Consider the following 25,506-nt stretch of genomic DNA (forward strand, 5'->3'; position numbering starts at 1 on the left):
CTAACGATACTAGAAGATCGAACCGAAACTACTAAGCCAAACCCTTAGGATGGAAAGTTGTCTTGCCCCAACGATATACCAGCGATCAATATCCTCCCGAATGAGGGTCATCAGTGAATCAGAAGTGATGCGATGATTGTTGAAAATAATATCATTGTGCGACAACCATAGCCTCCAACAGGTTAGTAGGACCATGGAGTTGAGGCATTTCTGATACTCTTTAACCACACGTCGCTAGAGCTCTAGCCACCATTCCAAGAGAGAAATTGTTGTCGTAGGAGCACGTAGTCCCATAGTTCTCCACCAGATCTCCCTCACTAAGGTGCAGTGAAGGAGCAAGTGGTCAGTGGTTTCCGGTAGCTGGGCACAATGTGTACATGAGTCTTCCGTTTGTAGATCATGCCTCTTCCTTTGGTCTGCCATCCATAGCCTCCTATGTAACGCGAGCCACCTGAAGAATTTTACTTTCGCCGGAGCCCAGGACCTCTACACCAACTTAGCGCCCTCAAACTGAATGGAGCCGAGGAACATGACTTGGTATGCCGATTTAGCTGTGTACTGCCCTGGCGGCGTCCATTTCAAGATTATCTGATCTTTTGCGTTACTCAAACTAACAGATTCAAGATAGCTCCAAAGCCTTAGGTATTGAGCTATGGCCAGTATGCACAATGGTCTGGAAATATCTTTTATCCATCGACGGTTGGGCAACATATCCCTCACCGTTCTAGTCTTTGATATATTAGGAGCAACACATCTAAAAAGTTTAGGAGCCATGGTTTGGACGGAGCAGCCGTCGATCCAAGGATCTATCTAGAACAAGGTCCTCATGTCGTTGCCCACTTCAAATTTTGTAGAAGCTGCAAAAAGGGTGGCAACCTCTAGCTCGTGATGCAAGCAAAGGATGGCCCATGGTTTAGATGGATCAGAATGTTGCCACCATAACCAACAGAGTCGCAAAGCCAAGCCGGTCAAACGGAGGTCTTTGATGCCCAAACCACTGTAATCAAGAGGCCGACAAACGCGTGACCAGGCAATGGCATTGCGCTCCCAATTCAAAGCCTTATCTCCGGACCAAAGAAAAGCTTTTCTAATCTGATAAATATTCTTGATAACCCAGGGTGGCACTGCGATAGAGATCAGCGTGTGCAGAGGGGTAGAGGATAGAACTGATCTCACCAATGTTGCCCGTCCAGCCTTAGAGATCAGCTCTGCCTGCCATGGTGGAATCTTGGCGGCTACTTTGTCAACCAAAGGCTGCAAATGTCCTCTGCGGAGCTTGCCGACCGAGAAAGCGGGAAAAAGTTGGGTCAAAACTAACCTGTAAGTGGTGGGAGAATCTCATGTTCCTTGTAGTTAAATCTCAACTTCCCTCCTGCTGAAGAGGAAAAACATAAGATCAGGAATATTCAGGAAAGTTACTTTTGTGTGGTCAATGCAAGCATGGATCATGAAGGTTAAGGAAAGGCAAGCTTTTTTTAAGTAATCCCCCTTAGCCTTGTCGGGATCAAAGCGTGATTGTAATAGTGCACTAACTTGCCAATTCTTGCAAGCCTGTAGGCTAAGTGGTTGAATTATCCTTGTTATGATGTGATTTCTAGCCAAGAAGATACCTCAGCTTTCCAACATGTTCTCCAATGTTCATTTTGTAAACATAAACTAGCATTTAATTATGCAAAAAAACAGGCTAGCAACTTTTGAGTAAATGGAACGATGGAGCAATAATATATCGGTGCACCATTCAACAGGGCTGTTTCTTCAAGCAACCGGTTAAACACATACCAAGATCTCTCAGCATAACAATTGCGAATATCTGAACAAAATGCCTGCATTAGTAAGGGGAAGTAGCACAACAAACAATACCCTGTCGTGTTAGAGATCCATTTTTATAGCAAAGCATAACCATGAAGGTCTTGGGATCAACCGGGTTAGGAAGGATATTTCCCTCCAGGGATGGCTCAGGTGAATCAGTGACCTGAAACCTAAAGGACCATAAAGACACCTCTATTTAGCACCAATGCTTGATAAAATGAAACAACTTGGTATAATGAGTTGTTTTCTTTTTCTTTCCTATCAAGATCCTCTTACTAACTAATCCATAGCAGAAGAAGCTTTTGTTTGCACCCTATGCCAAATTCAGAACAGGTCATAATGTGCATTTTGGTACGCATTTCTTAGTAGCATTGTTCTTGGGGGAAAACGTATTTTGTAAAACAAGGTGACTAATGACAATATACTTTAAGTTTTTATTCTCGACACATATCAAATTATGTCATTCTTTTATAGGACCAAACAGACATATCAGAAGCTACTAGCTAGTAGCTTACTGGGTGGAGCAATCGAAGCCGAGAAAGAGGGAATCGTCGGGGAAGCGACAGTCATTGTTGGCGTCAGTAATGAGGTAGGGTGAGTAGAGCAAAGCAGAGCAGCTGCCGGTGGCCGTGGATTTTGACGACGGGGAGGGGAAGGTCCAAGGCAACAACAACAAAAAATACTTTGGCTACTTTCGTTGAGAGTCGAACTCAAGACCTCCTGCTTATACTAAACGGGTGCTCTAACCAACTAAGCTAGGAAGCTGCTTACTGTAAGTTTTCTGAACATTGATAGAGTACAAAAAAGTGGACCTCCCAGAGGTAGAAGATGACTCTCCTCGCTCAATGGCATGCAAAATCAAGCTCGAATTTTACCCTACGGATACACGTGCGTCTTCATCCTTGATTTACCCTACGCATGCACATCGTCAAGCAAAGAGGCCGACTTACGACCACCAAAGGTCCATGTTTTCCGGCCGCAAAGCATCGTGCAAAATTTCAGACCATGATTCGATATGTAGTGGGAGAAATTAAAAAGAGAAGCCGCTGCCTGGGGTGCTCGGCAAATGAGATAACGACCACCCCAAGGATACCAGATCATCCTCTTTTGTCGGTGCCACAGACACGCAAAAATTCACCAAGAAGGGTGATGGAGAGCCGGGTCAGCACGAGAAATTTTAGACCTTGATTCAATCTATTGTGGGAGATATTAAAAAGAGAAGCCGCTGCCTGGAGTGATCACCAAGAATGGTTTATTATTATTTTTGTTTAGCTGACACAGGGGCAGGCATGGTGTAATACGATGATTTTGCATTGTTCGCTACAACCTGATTATGGTTAACGATCTAGATATATGTATAGGTATATCTCCAGCTGTAATAAATCTATTTGTAATCCTCATGTTTTTTGGTTTCTTGTTTCCTACCTTGAAGGACAAGGAACACTGCCGTCCGGCATATGCTATATATATGATATCCTGCGCATTGAGATGATTGCACCATGATTTTTCATCAAACCATTGTGATATGATTTTTCACATGGTACCAAAGCCATTAGGATCTATTATGTCTTCCGCAGCAAATACATCATTGACCTTGGGCTCGACGGTGTCCACATCCATAGGCAACACCATGAGCTCCATCCCGGTGCCATCGCTCAGCCACTTTGTCAGCATCAAGCTCAACCGAGATAATTATCTCTATTAGAAGGTGCAGATCCTTCTGTTTCTCAGAAGCCAACAACTCCTTGGCTTTGTTGATGGCACCAAAGAGTGCCCTTCGTGGATGCTAACCACCGTCACTGAAGGAGGGGCGGCGTAGGAGATCAATCCTGCTTATCTAAAGTGGATGCAGCTAGATCAGTACGTTCTCGGCGTGCTACTGTCATCGCTCTCCAACAAGGCTCTTGGTCAGATCATCCTCCTCACTACAACGCGAGAGGTTTGGGCCACCTTAGAGCGCCTCTACTCTTCCCAATCCTGGGCACGGATCATGCAGGTACGCCTGCAGATGGCAAATCTGAAGAAATAGGACATGTTAGCAATGGAGTATTTCAATCGGATCAAAGGGCTAGCTGATGTTCTGGCCTCCGCCAGTGCTCCACTTCGTGACGATGAATCATTTCCTATCTTCTTACCGGATTGAGTGAGGAGTATGACCCACTGGTGACCTCGGTCACCACCCGTGCAAATGCTATGACGCTGGGTGAGGTATACAATCATCTCGTGAGTTTTGAGATGCGGTTGGAAAGCTGCAATGGACCGCTTCAAGATGGTGGTTTGTCAGCCAACATTGCATCAAAGGGAAGTCGTGGAAGTTTTGGAAGAGGTCGCGGTGGCTACGGCGAAAATCACGGTGGAAGTTGCGGTGGACATGGTGGCGGACGCATGAGCTCTCAAGGAGGAGGTGGCGGCAGCAACTTTGGAAACAATTCAAATAATCCTGAATGCCAAATCTGTGGCAAACCTGGACATCTCGTGCCTCAATGCTGGTACCGCTACGATGAGTCCGATGACAAGCCCTCGGCTGCATTTGCTACAATTTCATCCTACGGTGCTGATGATAGCTGGTACAGTGACACAGGTGTGACGGATCATATCACTAATGATCTTGAACATCTCGTCGTGCGTGAAAATATCATGGAAAAGACCAGATTCAGGCTGCAGGTGGCACAAGTTTGCCTATTCTCCATGTTGGTCACTCTCTGATCTATACTCCACATCGATTTCTAAAACTGTGAAATATCCTCCATGCTCCTAAAGTTTCCAAACACTTGATTTTTGTCCATCAATTCACCAAAAAAACAATGTGTTCTTTGAATTTGATCCGGATTTCTTTGTTGTCAAGGACAAGGACATGAGAGCCGTTCTTCTTCAAGAGAGATGCAGAGATGGCATGTATCCTCTTGATCAAGTAGGCCTGCTTAAGAAGACTTTTCTTGCGGCCAAGCCTACTACAGAGCTTTGGCACCACCGCTTAGGGCATCCAGGATTTTCCATAGTTCAACAAGTCATTAGCCAAAATAAACTTCTAGTTTCCCCTTTTAATAATGTTGCAACTGTTTGCAATTCTTTTCAGATAGCTAAGAGCCACCAATTTCCCTTTGCAAATTCAGATAATGCATCATCTGCGCCTTTAGAACTTGTGCATTCTGATGTGTGGGGCCCTGCCATTAGATCATCTAGTGGTTACAAATACTATATGAGCTTTGTTGATGATTTTAGTAGATTCACGTGGATTTATCTTGTAAGGCACAAGTCTTAAGTTCACGCGATTTTTCTTCAGTTTCAGAGGCATGTTGAATACCTTCTGAACAAACAAATTCTTGCCATTCAGAGTGACTAGGGAGAACAATATCAACATCTAAACACTTATCTTAAAACTGTGGGAATACATCATTGTGTGTCTTGTCCTCACACCCATAAAAAAATAGAGTCGTAGAACGAAAACATCGATACATCGTCGAAGTTGGCTTAGCCCTTCTTGCTCATATCTCCCTTCCTCTTCGATTCTGGGATGAGTCTTTTGTCACCCCATCTTACTTAATCAATCGGCTGCTAAGCCGTGTTGTGAATAATAAAACTCCTTTTGAGCAACTTCTTAACAATTCACCTGATTACACATCTCTTAAGGCTTTTGGTTGCACCTGCTGGCCCGATTTGCGGCCTTACAACACACACAAACTTTCCTTTCGATCTCTACAATGTGTTTTTATTAGTTATAGTACAATGCATAAGGGATACGAGTGTCTATACATTCCTACTGGCCGTGTGTACCTCTCCAGATATGTGGTCTTTGATGAGCAAGTTTTTCCCTATGCCAACAAAAACTCTTCTCCCCAAACTATCTATGAGAGTGTTCTTCTGCAACTGGCCTTGATATCTTTTCCTCTACCTTCTTCCAACGCTGAACCCACTGTTTGTGACCAACTAGGAGATAGGGCTACCAATCCTACTATGCAAAAAGAATCTCACCTTATATCTAAAGATGTGCAGGCACCAGGTAATTTGCCGTTAGAACATATTCATCAGCAGTCTGAGCTATTGTCAGATTCTGGTTAGGGCCATGAAGAACATTCGGAGCTGCTGCTAGACCCCATTTAGCAGCACTTTGATTCAGTTCAGGTTTAGCCATCTGCAGAAATTGGATGACCTCGCATACAGTTGCAAAATAAAATTGTGAAGCCTAAAATACTTACTGATGGCACAATGCATTATGACCCACAGAAGCGCAAGTTTGATGCTCTTACTAAACAACAATCTAATTCAGACACATAATCTACCTTGCATATTGATGTCTTGAGTCAACCTCACTGTAAGCAAGCTATGCAAGATGAGTTCAATGCACTGATGCGCAACAATACATGGCATCTAGTTCCAGCAAAGAAGGGGATGGATATTGTGGACTGCAAATGGGTATTCAAAGTAAAGCGTAGAGCTGATGAGACTGTTAAGCATCACAAAGAACGGCTAGTAGCCAAGGGTTTTCGGTAGAGGTACGGTATTGATTACGAGGACACCTTCATCCCGGTAATCAAACCAACAACCATTCGGCTTATTCTTTTGTTAGCAGTATCAAAAGCATGGTGCATTCAGCAAGCATATGTTAAAAATGCCTTTCTCAATGGAGATCTTCAAGAAGAGGTTTATATGCAACAACCTCCTGGTTATGAAGATGCAGCTAGGCCAAGCTATGTATGTAGATTGGACAAAGCCATATATGGTCTCAAACAAGCACCTCGGGCATGGTATTCTAAACTCATCTCCACTCTTTGTGCTCTGCAATTTATACCTTCCAAGGCATATACCTCTCTTTTTATTTTACAGGAGTGCAAATCTGATCATGTATGTTCTAGTGTATGTTGATGATCTCATCATTGTCAGCTCTTCACTAGCAGCTACATATTGGCTTCTTCAGAAACTGAACATTGAATTTGCCATTAAGAACTTGGGTGATTTACATTTTTCCTTGGAATTGAAGTTCACCCAAGTCCAGGGGGCTGATCTTATTGCAGCAAAAATATATTGCTGATCTGCTTCAGAAGACCAACATGATGCAATGTAGGCCTATTACCACTCCTATGTCTAGCTTAGAGAAGTTGTCTAAGACATGTGGAACTGCACTCTTTGCTCAGGAAGCTACACGATATTGCAGTGTTGTCGGGGCACTTCAATATCTAACCATGACACGACCTGATATCTCTTTTGCTGTCAACAGAGTCTGTCAGTTCATGCAAAATCCTACTGAAGATCATTAGATTGATGTGAAAAGGATACTGAGGTATCTAAAGTTCACTTCTACTGATGGCTTGAAAATTGGCTGCTCAAGGTCCACTCTTGTCAGTGCCTTCTCGGACGCAGATTGGGCTGGGTGCTCTGATGATTGTCAATCCACTAGAGGTTTTACTGTCTTTTTTGGATCAAATTTGGTATCTTGGAGCTCCAGGAAACAACCATTAGTCTCAAGGTCGAGTACTGAATCTGAGTACAAGGCTCTAGCAAATGCTATTGCCGAACTAATGCGGATACAATCGTTACACAAAGAATTGGGTATCCAGTTCTCTGGTGTGATAATCTGGGTGCGACATATCTTTCAGCAAATCCGGTCTTCCATGCAAGAACCAAAAATATTGAAGTTGATTTCCATTTTGTTCGAGAGAGAGTGGCTAACAAGACACTTGAGATTCGATTTGTATCATCAAAAGATCAAGTAGCAGACGGTCTGACAAAACCTTTATCAGCCAGCGTATACAGAGATTTTAGATTCAATCTCAATCTGGTTGCTAACCCGTTGAGATTGAGGGGGGCTGTCAAACAACCTGATTATGGTTAACGATCTAGATATATGTATAGGTGTATCTCCAGCTGTAACAAATCTATTTGTAATCTCCATGATTTTCGGTTTCTTGAAGGACAAGGAACAATGCTGTCCGGCACATGCTATATATATGATATCCTGCATATCGAGATGATTGCGCTGTGATTTCATCAAACCATTTTGATCTGATTTTTCACAGACATTGTATTGACATGCAAACACTCACACCTACTAGAATGCCCGAGGTTTATTTATTTATTTTATGCCAAGTTTGCACACATCAACGTAAGCTGTACATAGATGACGCACACTGACACAGCACAATATGCAGAATTACTACACGAGATCGATAGGGCAGCAGTGCATGCAGTACTAGTGATGGTCGGAGTGCTTCTTCCTCTCAAAGAGGCCGTCAAGACTGCGACAAGACACCAGGATGGTGCAGGAGCAGAACAATTAGCGTGGAGCGTCTTCCTTTCTGAATAACAAGTGCGGAAATCGATTTTATGGTTTTTCTTTTTTGCTTCGCTCATCATGATGGATGAAAATAAGAGTTGACAAAAGGGGTGAAGATACGAACATTCTCATATTTGGCATGCACTGGATCAAAAAGAAAGAGTAAAGAACAGACATAGTAACATCACATTGCTGAGAGAAGCTTTCTAAAATGAGAACACGGAGGGGAACAGTCCTCCTCGCGTTTGCGTTTCATTAAGTTGGATGTGATCTTCGAAGCCAGGTGGGTTGTGCTCCTCAAACACTAGACCCGTGAGAGGACCACACTGAGAGAAGCTTTCTTACCCCAGGGGAACTCCTTGTTCCAGATGTCCAGGTAAGGGTAAGCCCATAAAGTGCAAACAGTAGAAAAAAGAAACTAATGGTCAGGCATGTTCTTCACGTAAAAAGAGCAATTTTTGTGAGCGAATATAAATAGCAATTTGAAGTAAGCATGTCGATACTAGGAGAGTGAACTTCCAGGAACTGCAAGATTGAATTGGTACTGTTGATACTAGCAGCAACTAGATTAGGGGGGAGTATGTTGGTGTAATCTGGTAGCTGCTAGTTAGTTAGAAGTTTTCCTTTAGAATCGGTCAGCATGTTAGGATCGGTCAGTAGTTTCAGTTAGTCGTTATTTGAGTTTGTTCAGAGTCGACCATAAGCCGCGACGTGTGTGCTATGCGTGTCAGGACTGCTGCACGATCTGCTCGTGGGATGGTGCGAGATGATCGGATCGTGTGTAGGCATGTTCACTTGGTTTTGTTAATAAAAGGGAGAATACAATCACAGAAAAGCTGCGACATTTGCAGCGCATATCATCCGCCTGAACCCTGAACTCAGCACTGAGTCTGCTTCTTCGGTTTCGTCAGAGTACTGTAGCTTGTCTATTGCCGGATTTCTGTCAGGCGCAGAGCAGAGCGTGTGCGAGTTGAGAGCAAGGCGATCTGAGTGAGAGTTTCTCATGTTCGGAGTGCACTCAGAAAGAAACATTAAGAAAAAACTACAGAACGAAGGCACAAGGCGACTTACCATGAAAGAGACATCGCGCTAAGCATAAGCTAGAGTCTTCTAGCCTACCAAGAGGGGTACGGCAGAACTCAAGATCTAGGATCCACGTTAGATATGGGTGAAGAGCCCTGTCAAATGGGATAGCTCCGCATTTTCTTGGACCAGCCTAATCCATAGAGTTGATCTCCTCATAGTATAAATTTGTAGAGCAGGTAAAAGGATGCTCCATAAAAAACCTATTTCGTGGAGTTGGGAGAAATTTGCCACCATTACCACTAGGGTAATACTCCCTCGGTCATTTGTCCCTCCTCCTCAGTCATTTGCATGCCGCCCAGTCACCCTACACCTACTGCCATCGCCTCCCCCTCCCCCTCCCCCCAATTGCACTTCAAAAATCATAACAAGTATTCGGCTGTTTTACCTGCAAAGAAGCCTACTGTGCTCAGATTTGCTGCAGCCATGGTGTGATATATCAAGTATTCAGTGAGGAAATGACCAAGGGCATAGATGAACGATAGGAAGGTGGCTAGATACAGAGGCTTAATTTCCTAGAAATTTTACAATGGTCCAAAATTAATATGAGCCATCTATGTTTAGAGTCTAACAGTCCAGATTAGTCAGGATATTACTCATTTCTCACCGATAGTATAGATAGTATATGTGAGTAGTATGGTAGTTGTCGGTGTATTCAGAACCAGGAGTCCCTAAGTCCCGAGACCAGGCCGGCCATCCGCCACATGTCACCACCCTGCAAGGTAAGAAGAAGCTAAGTACCGGGAGAAGGTGCTCGGAGCCGCCGCCTCTGGTTCCCGAGCACCCTAGTTCCCCGATGATCCGCAGAGCCCAAATACCGGGAAGGAAGTGTTCGGGAGAGAGTGCTCGGGGCTGCACGTGGCAGCCCCCGAGGACTCGGTGCCCCGAAGGTCCCATCGAAGTACTCGGGAGAGAGTGCTCGGGGCTGCACGTGGCAGCCCCCGAGGACTCGGTTCCCCGAAGATCCTCCCAAAGTACTCGGGAGAGAGTGCTCGGGGCTGCACGTGGCAGCCCCGAGGACTCGGTTCCCCGAAGGTTCACGCAAGATCATTCGACGACCCGAAGGGTCCCGTCGTCAGGGTGTCATCCAGTCAAAGGCTCAATGCCGCATTTAATAGGCACGCGCGGCCTGACATCCTGACATCCTGACATTCTCAGCTGCCCACGCCCCAGTGTCAGACCCTGCCATGCACTGGCAGGGGGGCGTGGGTCCATTAAATGCACGGGTCCCGTCCCGTTTCACCCGGGTGCCTCGGGATAACGTTGCCAGAATCGACGCGCTCCGCCGGCCACCCTGCCCTAGTAGAAAGACAAGACAGGGTGGGCGCACCGGGCACCTCTGAGGCTGCCCGGTGGGCCCCCTTTATGGCGCCCGGAGGCTTCCACAGTGGCGGGTGGTCGGATGCGCGCCGCATTTCTCCACCGCCCCTGTCACTTCGCCAAGACGAAATGATGACGCCTTTCTCCGTGGCACCTTGGCATTCGCATCCCCTCTTTCCCATTCAAGATATGTCGAGGTCGGCGCGCCTATAAAAGGAAAGAATGAAGAACACGTAAAGGGGGTGGTGTGTGAAGAAGAGGACGCAGACGCTCAAACCCGCTCAAGCCAAGCTAGAACACGAGAGCCTCAAGCTCTCAGTAGGTCTCTCTCTCTTGTAATTAGATACATCCTTGAAGAATTCCCTTCAAGGGCAGATATAACACTCACACAGGAGTAGGGTGTTACGCCTCCGTGCGGCCCGAACCTGTCTAAACCCCAGTGCACCCATTTTTCTCCCGTCAGGGCGATCATCTCCCACCAGCCATTGCATTTGTTTCCGTTCCCGCTTATTTCCCAACAAGCTTATCCAGGATCATCCCCCGGCCGAATCTCTAAAAAGGGGTCTCTCGGGATCCCTGCGACAGGAGTTCATCCTCCGACAGTAGTATTAGGGTTATTTTGGGGAGAAAAATATGTGACATGAAAGTAATTAACTGCAGTTATAAGTCTCTAAATAGAATCATATTTCATTACCGTTTTAACATTTTAATCTACATTCGGCATGAGAGTTCATTTGCTACCCATCAGGTAGGGTTAGCGATCCGACGTTTGCGGCGTCGATCTTTTTATTAGCAAAAGTATGGTAGGTAATTTTAATAAAATTATCATAATTATCAAAATATCCAATTACGTGGATTGTCGGATTAGATTTATAATACCTCCGACCTCTAGATAGTATAAACCACATTAAAAGAGCTCATCTTGACCGTGGTTGAAGAAGGCGGCCTGGTTGAGCGCGCTTGGTGTCCAGGTAAATTATGATGGCCCTTGCTGTCCAAGGCCTGCAGCGTCGTGGCGAATTCTGGGTACATGGCGTCGTCGGCGTTGGGCAGGAGATCGTTGCTGAAGTATGTGCAGTCGCTGCGGCAGACGGCGTGTGCGCCGGAGAGAGCCACGAGGGATCCGCCGTGCTCTGCTGCGGTCGGGTTCGTCGTCTCCGGCCATGGGGACGACGAGGGCGCTCCAGGCGTGAGGCCCGCCTGAAGCGTCTGGTAGTACATGGATTCCATCAACTGAGCAATATATTTTTACTTTCAAGAAAAAGGTGCAACGCACACGTTGCATCAACAAGTTAGAACGAAGGACCATTTTAGGTCCTGTTTGTTTCAATTAAAAATAGTTGTTTGTAATTCACGATCTGTAACTTGAAATAAACACTCTTTTATTATAATTCAGCTGGTAACATTTCAGCTTTTAGATTGTAATAATCTAGCAAGTCGAGTTTCATCGGTTTCTGCAAATGATACAATCTAATTTTTTACAATCTAAAATCTACCAACTATATTTTACAATCTACAGTTGAAACAAATAAACTCTTGTATTACCAAACTACTTACATTACCAACCTACTCTGCTGGACGGCTAGCTGTGGTGTGGCCATGTTTGGTTTCTAGCCAAAGTGAGCCAAGCTAAAATTTAGCTATAGTCAAAATCAGTGCATTATCAAATTTTGACCTTGAACATGGCGTTTGGATCGTAGCCGTATGAAAAAATTTAGAATGTCAAAGTTTGCGAGTATGACATATGAGATTCATATGTCATTATTTTTTAACAAAATATATCTAAATCTTATTTTATAGATTTAATTGTAAGGAATATAACGGTGTAAGCAGATCGTAATTTAGATATACTGTTTAGTAGATATAGCAATTTAAATCTTATTAGTCTATATATTTTAAAATCCGTGTCACGCTGAGCTGCCACGTGCTTCGCCTGGCCAGCCATTGCTCGCCTGCGTGCGTAGTAGAAAGCAGCTAGGTATACCAAATTTTTTCCAGGCCAGCTAAAATTAGGCTTCCAATTAAATGACGGCTAAATTTTCTAGACACGATCAATTTTTGGCTTGGTCACTTCGGTCCCGATCCAAACACGCCCAGGTCAGGCTTGAAGCTACGCGTGGCTGCATGGATGCGAGCTTACTGTATTTAACCCGCCCATTTCCATTTCCTAGACAAGTAAAGATGCTCGACTGCTCAACTGATCACTGACGCCTTTACGCACGTCAAAAGAAGCATGGATGCATGGACTGGACTGGACTGGACTGCATGCATCGAGATCGAGATCGAGATGCAGGCACCTGATCTGACTGACTTGACAAGCCTCAGCCTACTCTACTCTTGTAGTGTCTCAGCGTCTGTCTGCATTGCATTGATAGGATTAGACAGGACAAGGCGGCCCCAGGCCACATGAAAAAGAATCTGATTATCTCATGGGATGGCTGACCGCGCAGATGCAGCGTTCTCTCTGACTCTGACCCATCCATCCGAGCGATTTTAACGGGTGATCTGCTTCCGATCTCCTTGTCTGTCTCTGGCTGCTGGCCTCTGCAGTGTGTCTTCAGAGTGACATTACAATGTCAGGCAGGCAAGCAGGCACATTTCAACAGATGTTGAGCGTAGAGGTGCATGCCTGTGATTTTGCATCCAATCATTTACCTGCTGTTCTTGAATTGTAGTTGATACGCACAGGTAACAAACAACAAGAGGACGGTAGTCCGTGTCCGTCCTAACGGGAAAAAAAAGACCAAGATGAAGCGGCTGACACATCGAGCAGTGCACGCAGGACATAGCCAAGCTCTCTCTCGTCTTGAAGCTCAACTTTACTGCACTGTACTTCTTCCTTCCCGTTTACAGGCATCGCCGAGACGCCGAGCTGCATTCAGGCTATCCATATGTGGCTATGACTTCCTGACCAGCCCGTTCACAGCTTTCAGCAGCCTTTTCAGATCAACAGCCCTGGTTGTGCAGGCTCTTCTCGCTCCCTCGCTTCGCTCTTCTGATGCAGCTGCAGCTGCAGCTAGTGCAATTCCCTAGCCATCCGCTACATCGCTTTGCATCGTGAGCTTTCGTCGTACGTACATTTTGGCTGCAGACAGAGACAGAGCAGAGGGGAGAGAGGGGGGAACACTGCTTTGCACTGGAGTTAAAAGGGAGCTTTCATTGGAGTAGACAGGACCTTCATGGGATGAGATAGCATTTGTTTAGTATATCTCTCTATGAGCGCGTGCATGCGTGACACAAGCCCAAAATCCGAATCTTGGCTCCCTAAACTGATACCAATTTAAACCCATATTTGTTATACTATAGATTTCAAAGAGAGACAGTGAAAGTCCTAATTAGAGCTAATTTTTATTATTAGTACCTGAATGACAATAGAATTGCAGAGGGAAACACTATGTCTGCTTATATCCAGATTAAATTTCTACTCACTTGTCTATTACTTTAAAAAATACGTAATGATCTGTCCTCAACAGGTAGTACGTCCTGCCACTCCTCCGCTCTATTTCTGATAGGTGGGCCCTCTTTCTTGTCCTCCCTCACGTCTTCCTTCGCACGCATCGCACATGCACCACGAATCATGCCGCCCCCCTCACCCTCCCCCGCCTCAACCCCCCATCACACAGTGCCTCAGGCCTCCCCCTGCCTCACACCGCCACCCCCTACCCCCGCATCGTGCCTCGGTCGGATCCCATCCGTCGTCCCGGATCCCTCCCCCACGTCGTCCTCCTGCCACCGCGGTCGCTAAGCCGTCTGTGAGAGCCCAAGGGCGCACAATAACATGGGTTCCTCCATTCTCGTGCGCGCAGCTCAGATTGTCATGTCCCAGAATGCTAATCACGTGATTAAGCATTTATAATCATCATTGACATTATGTTTATGCGTATTCGTTTGATAACTAGAGTTTAAACATGTTTCAAAAGTAGTTAGAGATAGTTTAGAGCCCTTAAGGAAAAACCTTAAATGTCTTGCCTTGTAGATGAAGAAGAATAGAAAAGGGGAATATAATCAAGTTTTTAGTATAAGACCTCCTCGTGGTCTGACTGGGATTCCCCGTGGTATGACCACCAGGGGTAGCCACATAGGCTTACCACGTGGCCTTTCCGTGGTCTGACCGACACTTCTCGCGGTCTGACTACCACAACGCAGAGGCTCCACTTAGCTAACTCTCTTTCACTCACGCTCTCTCACACTCTCACTCTCACTCACTCCTTCACCCACACCAAGAGAGAGAGACCACCTCGACGTCCACGACGACTGGAGATCAATGAATAGCACTTCATTAAGCTCCTCGAAGGCTTCCTCGAGCTCATCCCATTCACCCTCATCGTCTGTGAAGTTTTCACGTGAGTTTATCCACCTCAAGCCTCAAACCACTCCAGAGTCCGATCTCTAAATTAGAGCTTTCCTAGAATGATCCCCTCCAATATAAAGCTTCTTACACTAAAGTGAGGCATCCCCTACTATTTTTCCGTCATTCTCAAGCTCGAGTCGATCCTCATGTCGTTTAGACCCAAGCTTAACCCTAGCATTGGGTTCATCTGTGGGGTATTTTGAGTTTAGCTCGGTGAATATTGTCCTAATTAGTCTCATAGAGTATTTTGGTACCCTTCGTGGTTGAAGGTTTCGACGAAGCCTTCGTCGGCGACCTCGCAAAGTGGCGCCAGCGGTCTGATCGCCAATACGGCCGGTTTGACCACCAGACGGCTGTCTAACCGCCGACATATCGTCAGCCTGACCGCAAGAGGCCAAAACCTTCTACACGCTGGCAGTCTAACCTCCACTTTAACACCGGTCTGACCGCCAACCACTTAAAGCTATATGCACTTAGTTTGTCTTATTCAGGGTTTCAAACTTCGGAACCCTAATCATTTGGTGGTCTTTTGCAAATATTTTCAAAACACGACGCTCTATTAATTTTTAAGCATGCATCATATGCACACTTTTCCATCATTTGATTATTTTTGCAATACATTCTTGATTCATTTAGAGAGCGTTACACCGACGGTCCAAGCGAGTAAAGGTGACGCCAATATATCGAACTTCTGTGAGTGTTACGCTGAGAGTATCAGGTAACAACCAGAGCAGCAAGGCAAGCATCTAAGCATACTCAACCTACTACTTTGGATCTTGTATTGTATAATTTGATAAATTACGTTTTATGTATGTTTGCATGAGTAGTGAGTTCATTGTCGAGTTTAGATAGGAAACCTATGTTGATGAATTATATTACCTCTACCTTGAGTTATTGATTATCCATATCCTTATAGCCTTGCTAACATTATTGATGTCTAACTTATAAGTTTGTTCGATAGGCTTAGCAATGCTTAGGTCATGGATAGAAGACGAGCAATGGTTCAACAATTGTTCGCGAGCTTAGGGCTTACTTTTTGTTTACAAACACAATGACAATAATGTGGATTGTATAAGATGTGAGAATGAGGCGAGATGTCGGCCGTGCTAAGGGATCTTCTGCATCGGAGGAGTTTCTCGGTGTAGTTCAGGAGAGGAGCCTGGATGTCATATACCGCTTGCATCGTTTAAGCACCGTCTATCAGTGTAGTTGGCTTTAGCACTTTTCGTACTTACTACATATCGCATATGGGAATAATAAGCTGAATACTTTTGTAGTTGTGGCCTTTTGGTGTGCGAGTCGATGGTGTCGTGGGCATAATAGATTTCTAGAGGTATCTAGTTTGCTCCAGTAGTAGTTCTGGATGATCCCCGCACCTATCGGCACATAATCAAATAGTTGGGGCTTATTAGGAAAGGTTGACACAAGTATTCCTTATGTGGGCCTATGTGGACACATGAGCCGTATGGTTCTTGAGTTATGTAGGTAAAAGAGTACCCCTTGCAAGGTGTAAAAATAATTCAAATTTCCGTATTCTCGGTCATAAGCATGCATCTGTCCATTTGCACCGGTCGCAGAGTTTCCTAATTCGGGGATGCGTGATATGAAATAGTGTGTTGGGGATGGATGGAAATGATTATTGATTACATGAGATAGTTCCAGATACATTTATGTTCAATTTGTTGGTTGCAGGGTCAAAAGATACTTTTGGTTAGTATAGATGCTCATACATAGATGTCTAGGTTACTTACGTTTATGAATTTACTTAATCTTATAGCCTACTCCTTGCTATTGACTTAAATATATAATCCTTGGAGTCGGGTTATTATATGTACCTATTATAGATTAAATCTTGCGAGTACCTTCGTACTCATACTGCTCTTGCAGGTTCTATCGGTGAGGAGGAGCTCGTGTTTGGCTACTTCACGTCCGTCGATGTAGGTGGCGGGAATAGTAGTGCAAACTACTCGTGTGACGTGCTTTTAGGTGGAGCCTAAGGGCATATGGCTTCACCTAGCTTGTGGTGTTGATAAGTGTTACTTTTTCGCTGCGTAGTTTCTCTAATCTTTTGTTGTAGATGGTTGAATACTTAAGAACTTGTAATATAATTTAATTACTCGCTCTTTCTTAAGCTTTCTTGTGATGCTATATGTTGGAAATGCATGTATTCCGATACTGGGCACAAAACATGTGCTGGGACTACCGTAATCATCGTGGTTATAATTAAGCAAATAATCGTCCTGATGATTAATTGGAATACTATTTGGACGGTTCCTCACAGCGTGGCATCAGAGCTTGATTTGGCCGTTGCCATTTCTAACTAAAGTTCGTATTTAATCTTCTGTCTTCTCTCATTTTTGTCATCTCTAGTAGGATGAGAACCCGCCAAAGTCTCAGAGATCTTCTCGAGAGTTCCAATGAGAACAATCGTATATTGCCTTTGCCGCCGAGCATCGTGGATGTTCTCATGTACATAGAACAAAACCGTCAAGCTCAGACGACGCTCCTCGAAACTCTCGTGCGTAACACGACCCCTCATGGAGAAGGTGGAGCCGGACGCTGGGATGATTTCTCGGATTTCCTTTGGACTCAACCGCCCACTTTCACGCAGACTGAGGATCCTCTTGATGCCGACTACTGGCTCCGAACCATCGAGCAGAAGCTCACGCTACTCCAATGTGAGGACCACAAGAAGGCTCTCTTCGCCACCCATTAGCTTTAGGGTGTTGCTGGCGTATGGTGGTCTAACTTTCTAGCCATGCACGCCGCCAACCACCGGGTGTCTTAGGTGGAGTTCTGTCAAGCCTTCCGTGGTTATCACATTTCCAAAGGGATTATGGAGACTAAAAGGCGAGAGTTTCTGGACCTCAAGCAGAGAGGCAAGCCAGTGAAGGAGTATGTACAGGTGTTCAATCACCTTGCACAGTATGCGCCGAAAGAGGTCAACACGGACGAGCGGAAGCAATACCACTTTATGAATGGTCTCTCTTTCAAGATGCAAGACCGCTTGTTGGCTCATGATTTCGTCGACTTTAACAAGCTGGTGAGCACTTCCCTCACGGTTGAGTTCAAGCTGAAGAACCACCAGGAGGAGAAGAAACTCAAGAGGGTTTTGTCGCCTCCGTGGGTGGGAGCTCTCAACATACACGAATGTAGAGTCAACCTCCTCCATCTCACATGTCGGCTTCAACTGCTCCACGACCAATGTGGATAGTGCGATGTTCACCGTTCTTCGCTCTGCAAGGATAACTTCTAAGACCTACCATATCTCAGGGGAGTATGACAAGTGGCCCTGGCGGCCCATGTTACAATTATGGCTATATCGGTCACTATACGTAGGATTGCCATTTCTCGAAGTCGGGAGTCGTGCTGACCGCTCCCCGACCGTCACTATCAGCTTAACCCCCTCCCCAAGCCTCCAATGCTGTGAAAGTTCCCAAGCACGGTCGAGTCAATTACACCACCGTCGAGGAAGCTCACGAGGGAGACAACGTATTGATGGGTATGTTGCTTGTGAATTCTTACCATGCAATTGTGCTTTTCGATTCCGATGCATCTCATTCATTTATCAAGGAGAGTTACGTCTCGAGTCACAACATGAACACCAAGACCCTACCTACCTCTTATCATATTGATGCACTCGGTGCCCGATTACAAACCAATTGGGTCATTTCTTTGGTCAAGATTCTCATTGAGGGACTTCAGTTTTTTACAAACTTGATTTTTCTTGATACTAGGAGAGTAGATGTCATATTGGGAATGAATTGGCTTGCCAAGAATAAGATCGTTATTGATTATGCTCATAGGACTGTCACTCTTAACGATGTGTCCGACACCCTAGTCCATTTGAGGCTTGAGGAAGTTAATCCTTGCCTTTATGCCCTGAAGGTTGTCGTAGTCAAGGATCTCCTGAACATTCCCATCATGTGTGAGTTTCTTGATGTCTTCCCAGAGGAATTGTCAGGAATGCCACCCGATAGAGTAGTGGAATTCTCTATTAATCTCTTACTCGGTATGACCCCGATTTTGAAGAGGTCTTATAAGATGTCTCTAAATGAATTAGCAGAGTTAAAAAAGTAACTTCAGGAGTTGCTCTCGTTCGAGCTCCTCACCCTGGGGATGCCCGACGCTCTTTGTGAAGAAAAAGTACCAAACTCTTCGGACATGTGTTGATTACCGTCCGTTGAATGGGGTTGCCGTTAAGAACAAGTATTCAATTCCTCATATTGATATTTTGTTTGATCAATTGACCGGTACCCAGATTTTCTCTAAGATTGACTTGAAGTTGGACTATCATCAAATAAAGGTCCAACCAGAGGATATTCTAAAGACGTCTTTTTTTACCATTATGAATTTACCGTCATGTCTTACCAATGCATTGACGTTCTTCATGTACTTGATGAACATAGTCTTCATGAAGAAGCTCTGACAAGTTTATCGTGATTTTCATCGATGGCATTCTTATATACTCTAAGACTGAAGCGTTCTTCATGTATCTTCTTTCTTCAATGCTGACTGATTTTCATATGTCAAACAAATACCTTCTCAGCACAAGATTAGTACACGCTCACTGAACAAACTATTCGTTGTAAAGCCAAAGGAAATATGGTCAAGTGAAAGCGCAAAACATATAGGATGGATGTCATTCATAACCTTCACCTCGAAGCAGGTGGAGTGCACACCAATCAGGCAAACGCATATGCTTAATTAGTAGTCTCATCCAGTCATTAGTACAAACTGAAGTTGGAGGGACCGGACAGGAGTTTAACAAAAAAGATCATCCATCGTCATAAGATCGATCCTAATTCTTCTACAGTCGTATATCCACAAACACAAGGAATTGGACACTCTGATCTCGGCGCATAACAAGGAACACTCCGATCTTAATCACGCCACACATGCATGCCCATCAAGCAGCTATGCATGCATCAGGGATCACAACACACCCCCGCACTTGCATCTCCAGCTGAGCGGCTTGTAGTTGGAGTGGTCGTCGTACGAGGAAGGCTGCAGTGAAGAAGAATGTGACGACGCTCCTCCTGAGCTCCCATGGCCATGGCCTCTCTTCTCCTGCAGGTCCTGCGGAGTGATGGGCACCTGCACGGCCTCGCAGTGGCGGCCCTCGCACCACCAGCACCTCCCCGCGCAGCTCGGCGGCCGAGACCCAACCATGCTCCTCATCATGCTCCCCACACCTGTCTCCTGCTGCTACAAGATGTTCGATCTATCGATCAGAGAAACAACAACCACATGCAGTTTTTACTCACCAAACAACATTGACCAAATGTACAAAAGGTAAGCAAACGTCTTGCAGCATAACCAACTATTACGAGTGTCGTAGGTACCTGGGTGACGGCAGCAGCTTGAGCATGGCCTGCGGCGCTCGTGATAGTGATCATGAGAAGAGCCAGCGAGAGGAGGAAGAGGAAGAGATGATGGCCCATTCGATGGATCAGATCAAGGAAGGCAAGCAAAGGGGAGCCGCCCGGCTGGTGGAGGGAGACGATGATGGAGGCGGGTGGTGGCCAGGCCAGCTCAAAGAGGAAGCGCGAGAGAGAGATCTAGAGAGAGAGAGGGGCAGGACAAGCACTCCAGTGCAAAATATGTACGCGTCTGAGCCTACTGACATGTGCAAACAAAAGTGATTTTTTTTTTATATCGAATGGATCCTCTCATCTCTTACCATTTGCCAATTCACTGCCACACACTACTCTACTAGTCGTAGTAGTAGAGTAGCATCTGATCATCTTGCAGTGCCCGGCTCACCAGGTTGGTTATTCGGTAACGAAATTGTTCAAATATTCAGCACTGATCAGGAAAGGGACTATATATATGTTTATGTAAATATATATTTCGATTGAATATTTGAAACAAGTCACTCAGGTTTTGTGTCATCTAGCTTTATGGTTATGCTACTTTGTACTTTGTGGAGCAAACAAAAATCAAAGAATTTTATAGATTAGTAAAACGAAAAAGCATGCTCGATTAGGAGATGGATATATATATGGCAAAATCGTTCGAATTAAGTGCACACTTAACATATGAGGTCGCTTAAAAATGTTTAAGTTTACATCGATCAATAAGATGGATGTATATACATTATATTAGCAAGAGATCCTGGAGCATATACAGACTGGGCACAAATTAAAAGTAGTAGCACCCCACGAGCTAATAAGTCGGGCCTATTGGGCACGACTTGATTGTGAGAAGGAAAAGAAAAACAAATTAAGCATTGCTGAATAATACATTTTAACCAAGCTGCATGCATGGCTTGGTGACATCAATTAATAATGTAGCAGGATTATTGGAGCTGCTGGTGGATGGCTCGAGGTAGCAAGCAGCTGGCATATGGATGGATGGATTGGAATAAATTAGAAGGGCCTGACGCCGTCGTAGTTCCCGGGCGGCCAGTAGCTGCAGACGATCATGGTGTCGCCGTTGTTGCAGAGCACGCGTCCACACCCGACGCCGGTGGTGCCCTTCCAGACGACGGCGGTGTAGTGGCCGCACATCTTGCCGGGGTCGCAGGTGTTGGGGCCGTAGTGGTAGCTCTCCTTCTCGGCGCTCCACACGTCCACCGTGGTCTTCCACGTGATGCCGCCCGTGCCGAGCATGAGGTTCTCCCCGTACGGCGACGTCGAGTGCACCATCTTGCACTCCCCCTTCAGCTGCTCCGCGTACTGCTGCGAGAACTTGGCCAGCGTCGCGTTCCACCTGCATGCATGCGTCGCGCGTCCATTCATCTCGATAGATCATCATCATATCGTTGCCTCGATGGATTAAACATTACTTGAGCGGTGGCACGTGCTCCTTGGCGCGGAAGATGTTGTGCTCGTTGACAATGTCGTTGATGGCCTTCTCGTTCAGCCCGGTCGTGGGTTCCGAAGATTCCGGCGAGGCGCCGCCGTAGGTTTGGTCGGTGGCCGGGGAAGCGGAGCCCTCGCCAGACGGCTGGGTCTCGGATTGCCCGGTGGACGGGACAGACTCCGACGGCGTCGCCTGTGTCGGGGTGCCGTAGGACTCGTCCTTGGGCGCGGTGGAGTCGGCCGGGCTGGACGGCGCCGGCTCGCTCGGCGTGGAGTAGCCTCCACCGGTGGCCGCCGCGGTGCTGAACGTTTTGCTCGCCGCGGCGAGGCGGCCGGCGAAGAGCAGCAGGCAGAGCACGGCGGCGTGGTTCGCCATGGCGGTGGGGCTCATCTTGTCAAGGACTCGTCGTCTGCCTGTAAGCATTCGCGTTGGTCGATGTGTTCTTGTAGCGAGAGATGGGTGCTATTCTTGGCGATCGCGCCATTGATGCATGCATAGAGATTGCGATTGTGGCAGGGCGAGGTGACGACGAGTGGCTGCTCGCTATTTTGGACGTGAGGTGAGTGGCGCTGGAATATATCAAGCTCCGTCCGGCCTTGCATTTGCACAACAAGATGGCCCGTGCATGTTGTAAATTAATAAAAAAATTGCTATCATTTGTAAATTACATTTGTACGTACTGCCGTGCACTGCGATAAATAGACAGTCCATGTTTCAGTTCCAACTTCCAAGCTTGAGTTTTCCAGTAAAAACTTTCTAAGAATTGTGTATTATCATGGCCGGTTTCAATTTTAGTCTGATCTATCAAGAATTGTGGTGGATCCTTCCTTACGAAATATAATCTGTGTACTGATCATGATGTAACTCTGGGAACTCGCGTCAACATGTGTAAACATGATCACTTGGAATAGTTGATTTCTTGTTCACATGGCACTGTTGATCGAGTCCAATGCCATCGGGGCAGGTAGGCAAGAGACATGATAAGACAGTGATATGAACTCGATCAACATGCATGCATGCAGCGAAAAGTCGCCGTGAAATGATGCTTAATTAAGAGCTTGGTTAGTCGACGAAGAAATCATGCTTCAAATGTTCTAGCCAACCGGCCGGCCAAACTGCCTAACAAGATGGATCAAATCTGTGTGCCATCCCTGAATTCTACAGTGTCTTTCAGGACGCTTCCCTGACAGATGAATTTGTAGGCATATATAGATGAAAGCGATGCTACAGTCGTACACGTAATACCCAAATTGATCTAGATTTATATATACACACCTTAAAGTCGACTGGTTAGCGACAACGGGGTTTGAACTTTGGGGTTGATGACGGTGACTTCTCAGCAGGCGACAGGTTTAGAGGAAGGTCGGTGGCAGCAGATTGGTTTGGTAGAGGACGCGAGCGTGGGGTCAAAGCAGCGAGGTGGCCATCGATCGTGAGTGGCAGAGGACAGTCGATGGACAGTGCTAGAGGCGAGAGAGATAGTTTGATGAAATCAGGTTAGTGAGATGATGAACAGTGATGACGGATTTAATAGTGGATAGTGGTGGGAGCACCGCCAAAGACATACCAGAGGCGGCAACATCAAGAGGCAGGGGAGCAGCAGTGACTAAGCCACGGTATGGCTAGAGGGGGCCTGGCACCCTCAATGACGCTGCCATCTCGTTAATGAAATAATTATCAGCACGTGTTAATTACAGTTCAATTTAATTTCTGATCTAATTGAATTCTTCCATATCTAATTGATCTCTTTTATATCTAATTTCTGGTTTCGCACCTTGGAGCAGAGCTGATCTCTGGAGGCGGGGCATCATCGAGAGGTTACAGATGATTGTAAGCCGTTAGATACCCATCCAGTGTTTTACGGTAGTTCCGAAAAAATGGGCGGTTAAAATATAGGAACAATCTTATATATACAATCGCCACCCTCTTGTACCTCTGATCCCTTTCAGTTTGTTTCGGGAATGGGGCGGTCGCCGTGCTGCGACAAGGCGACGGTGAAGCGCGGGCCGTGGTCGGCGGATGAGGACGCGCGGTTCCGGTCCCACATGGAGCAGCACGGCACCGGCGGCGGCTGGATCGAGCTGCCGGGGAAGGCCGGCCTGCTGCGGTGCGGCAAGAGCTGCCGCCTGCGGTGGCTCAACTACCTCCGCCCGGACATCCGGCACGGCGGCTTCTCCCCGGAGGAGGACCGCGTCATCTGCGCGCTCTACGCCGCCGTCGGCAGCAGGTGGTCCCTCATCGCCGCGCACCTGCCCGGGAGGACCGACAACGGCGTCAAGAACTACTGGAACACGCGCCTCAAGAAGATGCTCCTCGGCGGCAAGAAGCCGCCGCAACCGCACGACCGCCGTCAATACCGTCAGGCTGCAAATGTCCACCTCTGCCGCCTTGGAGCTGCCAACCTTACGAATTACCGGCTGTAACGGTGGCGTTGATCAGATGCACGTTGGCGTCGTTGGAGGCGGCACAGACATGATCGCCAGCACGAAACCCGCCGCCGCCTCAGCATGCAGATACCTGCTACACGATCGACGAACCCGCGGCTACGTCAGAGCTCGACGAGATCTTCCGGTCCATCGGCACGAGCGGCGGCGAGCACTCTGATCTGTCGCAGAGCAGCACGGACATGGAGGCCCTCAATTTGTATCATCATCTAGGCATGTCATACCCATACTGGTGATGTAAACGAATAATACATGCACGCGTGCATCCTACATTCCAAGAGGAAAATCTAGCAGTATGAACTTGTTGCTCTTGGTTTTGATTATGTGTCCTGTTCATTATCCAACTAGCTACTGGGTTCTGCAATAAAATTAAATAGTTTCTCTTCATTGGCACGCTGTGATTATTGTCGAATTAACAGGGATTCAGGGAATCTAAATAAACAAGTGGAGTTAAAAAAACCGTGCTGTACGGCGTTTTCTTTTCTTGTTTAATTTTCTCTTTTGTACATAAGTTTTTCTTATAATATATGCATGCAGTAGAATCCTGCAGTCCTACTGTTTTACCGCTTTTAAAAAAAAAAAGACTGCGTTTTTCTTCGCCTATAAAGTTCGGTGGTTTTCCGGTATGAAATTCCGTGATACTTTTTATTATATGAGATAAAACTTTGGGATACTTCATACAAAGAGTGGTTATAGGGTATATTTGTCAAAGCTTACCAGTTTTTATAGTCAAATTAGTGAGAGTTCTGTTAAACTGTAATTTGTAATTTTCAGCTCTCAAGTGATACCGTGAGAGTGATTTTTTGAAATAAACTAGATGATAAGAACTAAAAAAAATCAATTTTCTCTAATTTATTCTCTCACAGAATCATTTTCTTATAGAATTTACCTAAAGAATCACTTTCAACCGTTTATAAAAAAAATCAAAATCAACCGCAGAATCATTCCTCTCGTAAATTTTTTTTTTCTAGAATACACAGGAGACGTATCTTTACATAAGGAAGACCCGGACGAAGGACCCGGACTCCTCTCGTAAAATTTGAATTAAGGGAGTATTAATTCCTAGCCGGGACTCGCCGCCCGGTCAGGAATTACAAAAACTTTACAGCAAGTTGCTCACTCCTCATCAAGCTTTGCAACTCAACAAACTAATAAAAAAGAGAGTAGATTTCCATGAATGGTAACCTGTAGGGTTCTAACGAGCATGGAGATGCACTTGTCAGATTCAACACCGTACAGCGGTGGCTCAGTTCAAATACAGCGGGAGCTGCCTGAGAAAAGCCGGAACTAGCCAAGTCCAAAGTAACTTGTGGAAGAGGAGGCAATAGATACAATACAAATATCATGAATCAATTGACTAGATTGGGTAGCAAAAACACCAGCCATACATTATAAATTCATTTCTAAACACTTTCTGTGCT

At 45.8% G+C, this 25,506-nt stretch overlaps 3 protein-coding genes across 3 annotated transcripts; 1 reads left to right on the forward strand and 2 right to left on the reverse strand.

Annotated features, from left to right (window-relative positions):
• Positions 1-19,769: 19,769 nt before the first annotated feature.
• Positions 19,770-20,278, reverse strand: LOC133904643 (EPIDERMAL PATTERNING FACTOR-like protein 2). Its single transcript, XM_062346108.1, has 2 exons — positions 20,180-20,278; positions 19,770-20,042 (listed from the first exon to the last, which is right to left on the reverse strand). Exons 1-2 carry the CDS (start codon positions 20,276-20,278, stop codon positions 19,770-19,772), a joined length of 372 nt encoding a protein of 123 aa, XP_062202092.1.
• Positions 20,279-21,190: 912 nt separating this feature from the next.
• Positions 21,191-22,195, reverse strand: LOC133904334 (pathogenesis-related protein 1-like). The gene is made up of 2 exons (XM_062345801.1): positions 21,625-22,195; positions 21,191-21,548 (listed from the first exon to the last, which is right to left on the reverse strand). Exons 1-2 carry the CDS (start codon positions 22,062-22,064, stop codon positions 21,206-21,208), a joined length of 783 nt encoding a protein of 260 aa, XP_062201785.1. The 5' UTR covers positions 22,065-22,195; the 3' UTR covers positions 21,191-21,205.
• Positions 22,196-23,595: 1,400 nt separating this feature from the next.
• LOC133905201 (transcription factor RAX2-like) lies at positions 23,596-24,355 on the forward strand. Its single transcript, XM_062346933.1, has one exon. The coding sequence runs from the start codon at positions 23,603-23,605 to the stop codon at positions 24,062-24,064; it is 462 nt and encodes a 153-aa protein (XP_062202917.1). The 5' UTR covers positions 23,596-23,602; the 3' UTR covers positions 24,065-24,355.
• The last annotated feature ends 1,151 nt before the right edge of the window (positions 24,356-25,506 follow it).

The sequence above is a fragment of the Phragmites australis genome, chromosome 22 (genome assembly GCF_958298935.1).
Source record: "Phragmites australis chromosome 22, lpPhrAust1.1, whole genome shotgun sequence".
NCBI classification, from domain to species: Eukaryota; Viridiplantae; Streptophyta; class Magnoliopsida; order Poales; family Poaceae; genus Phragmites; species Phragmites australis.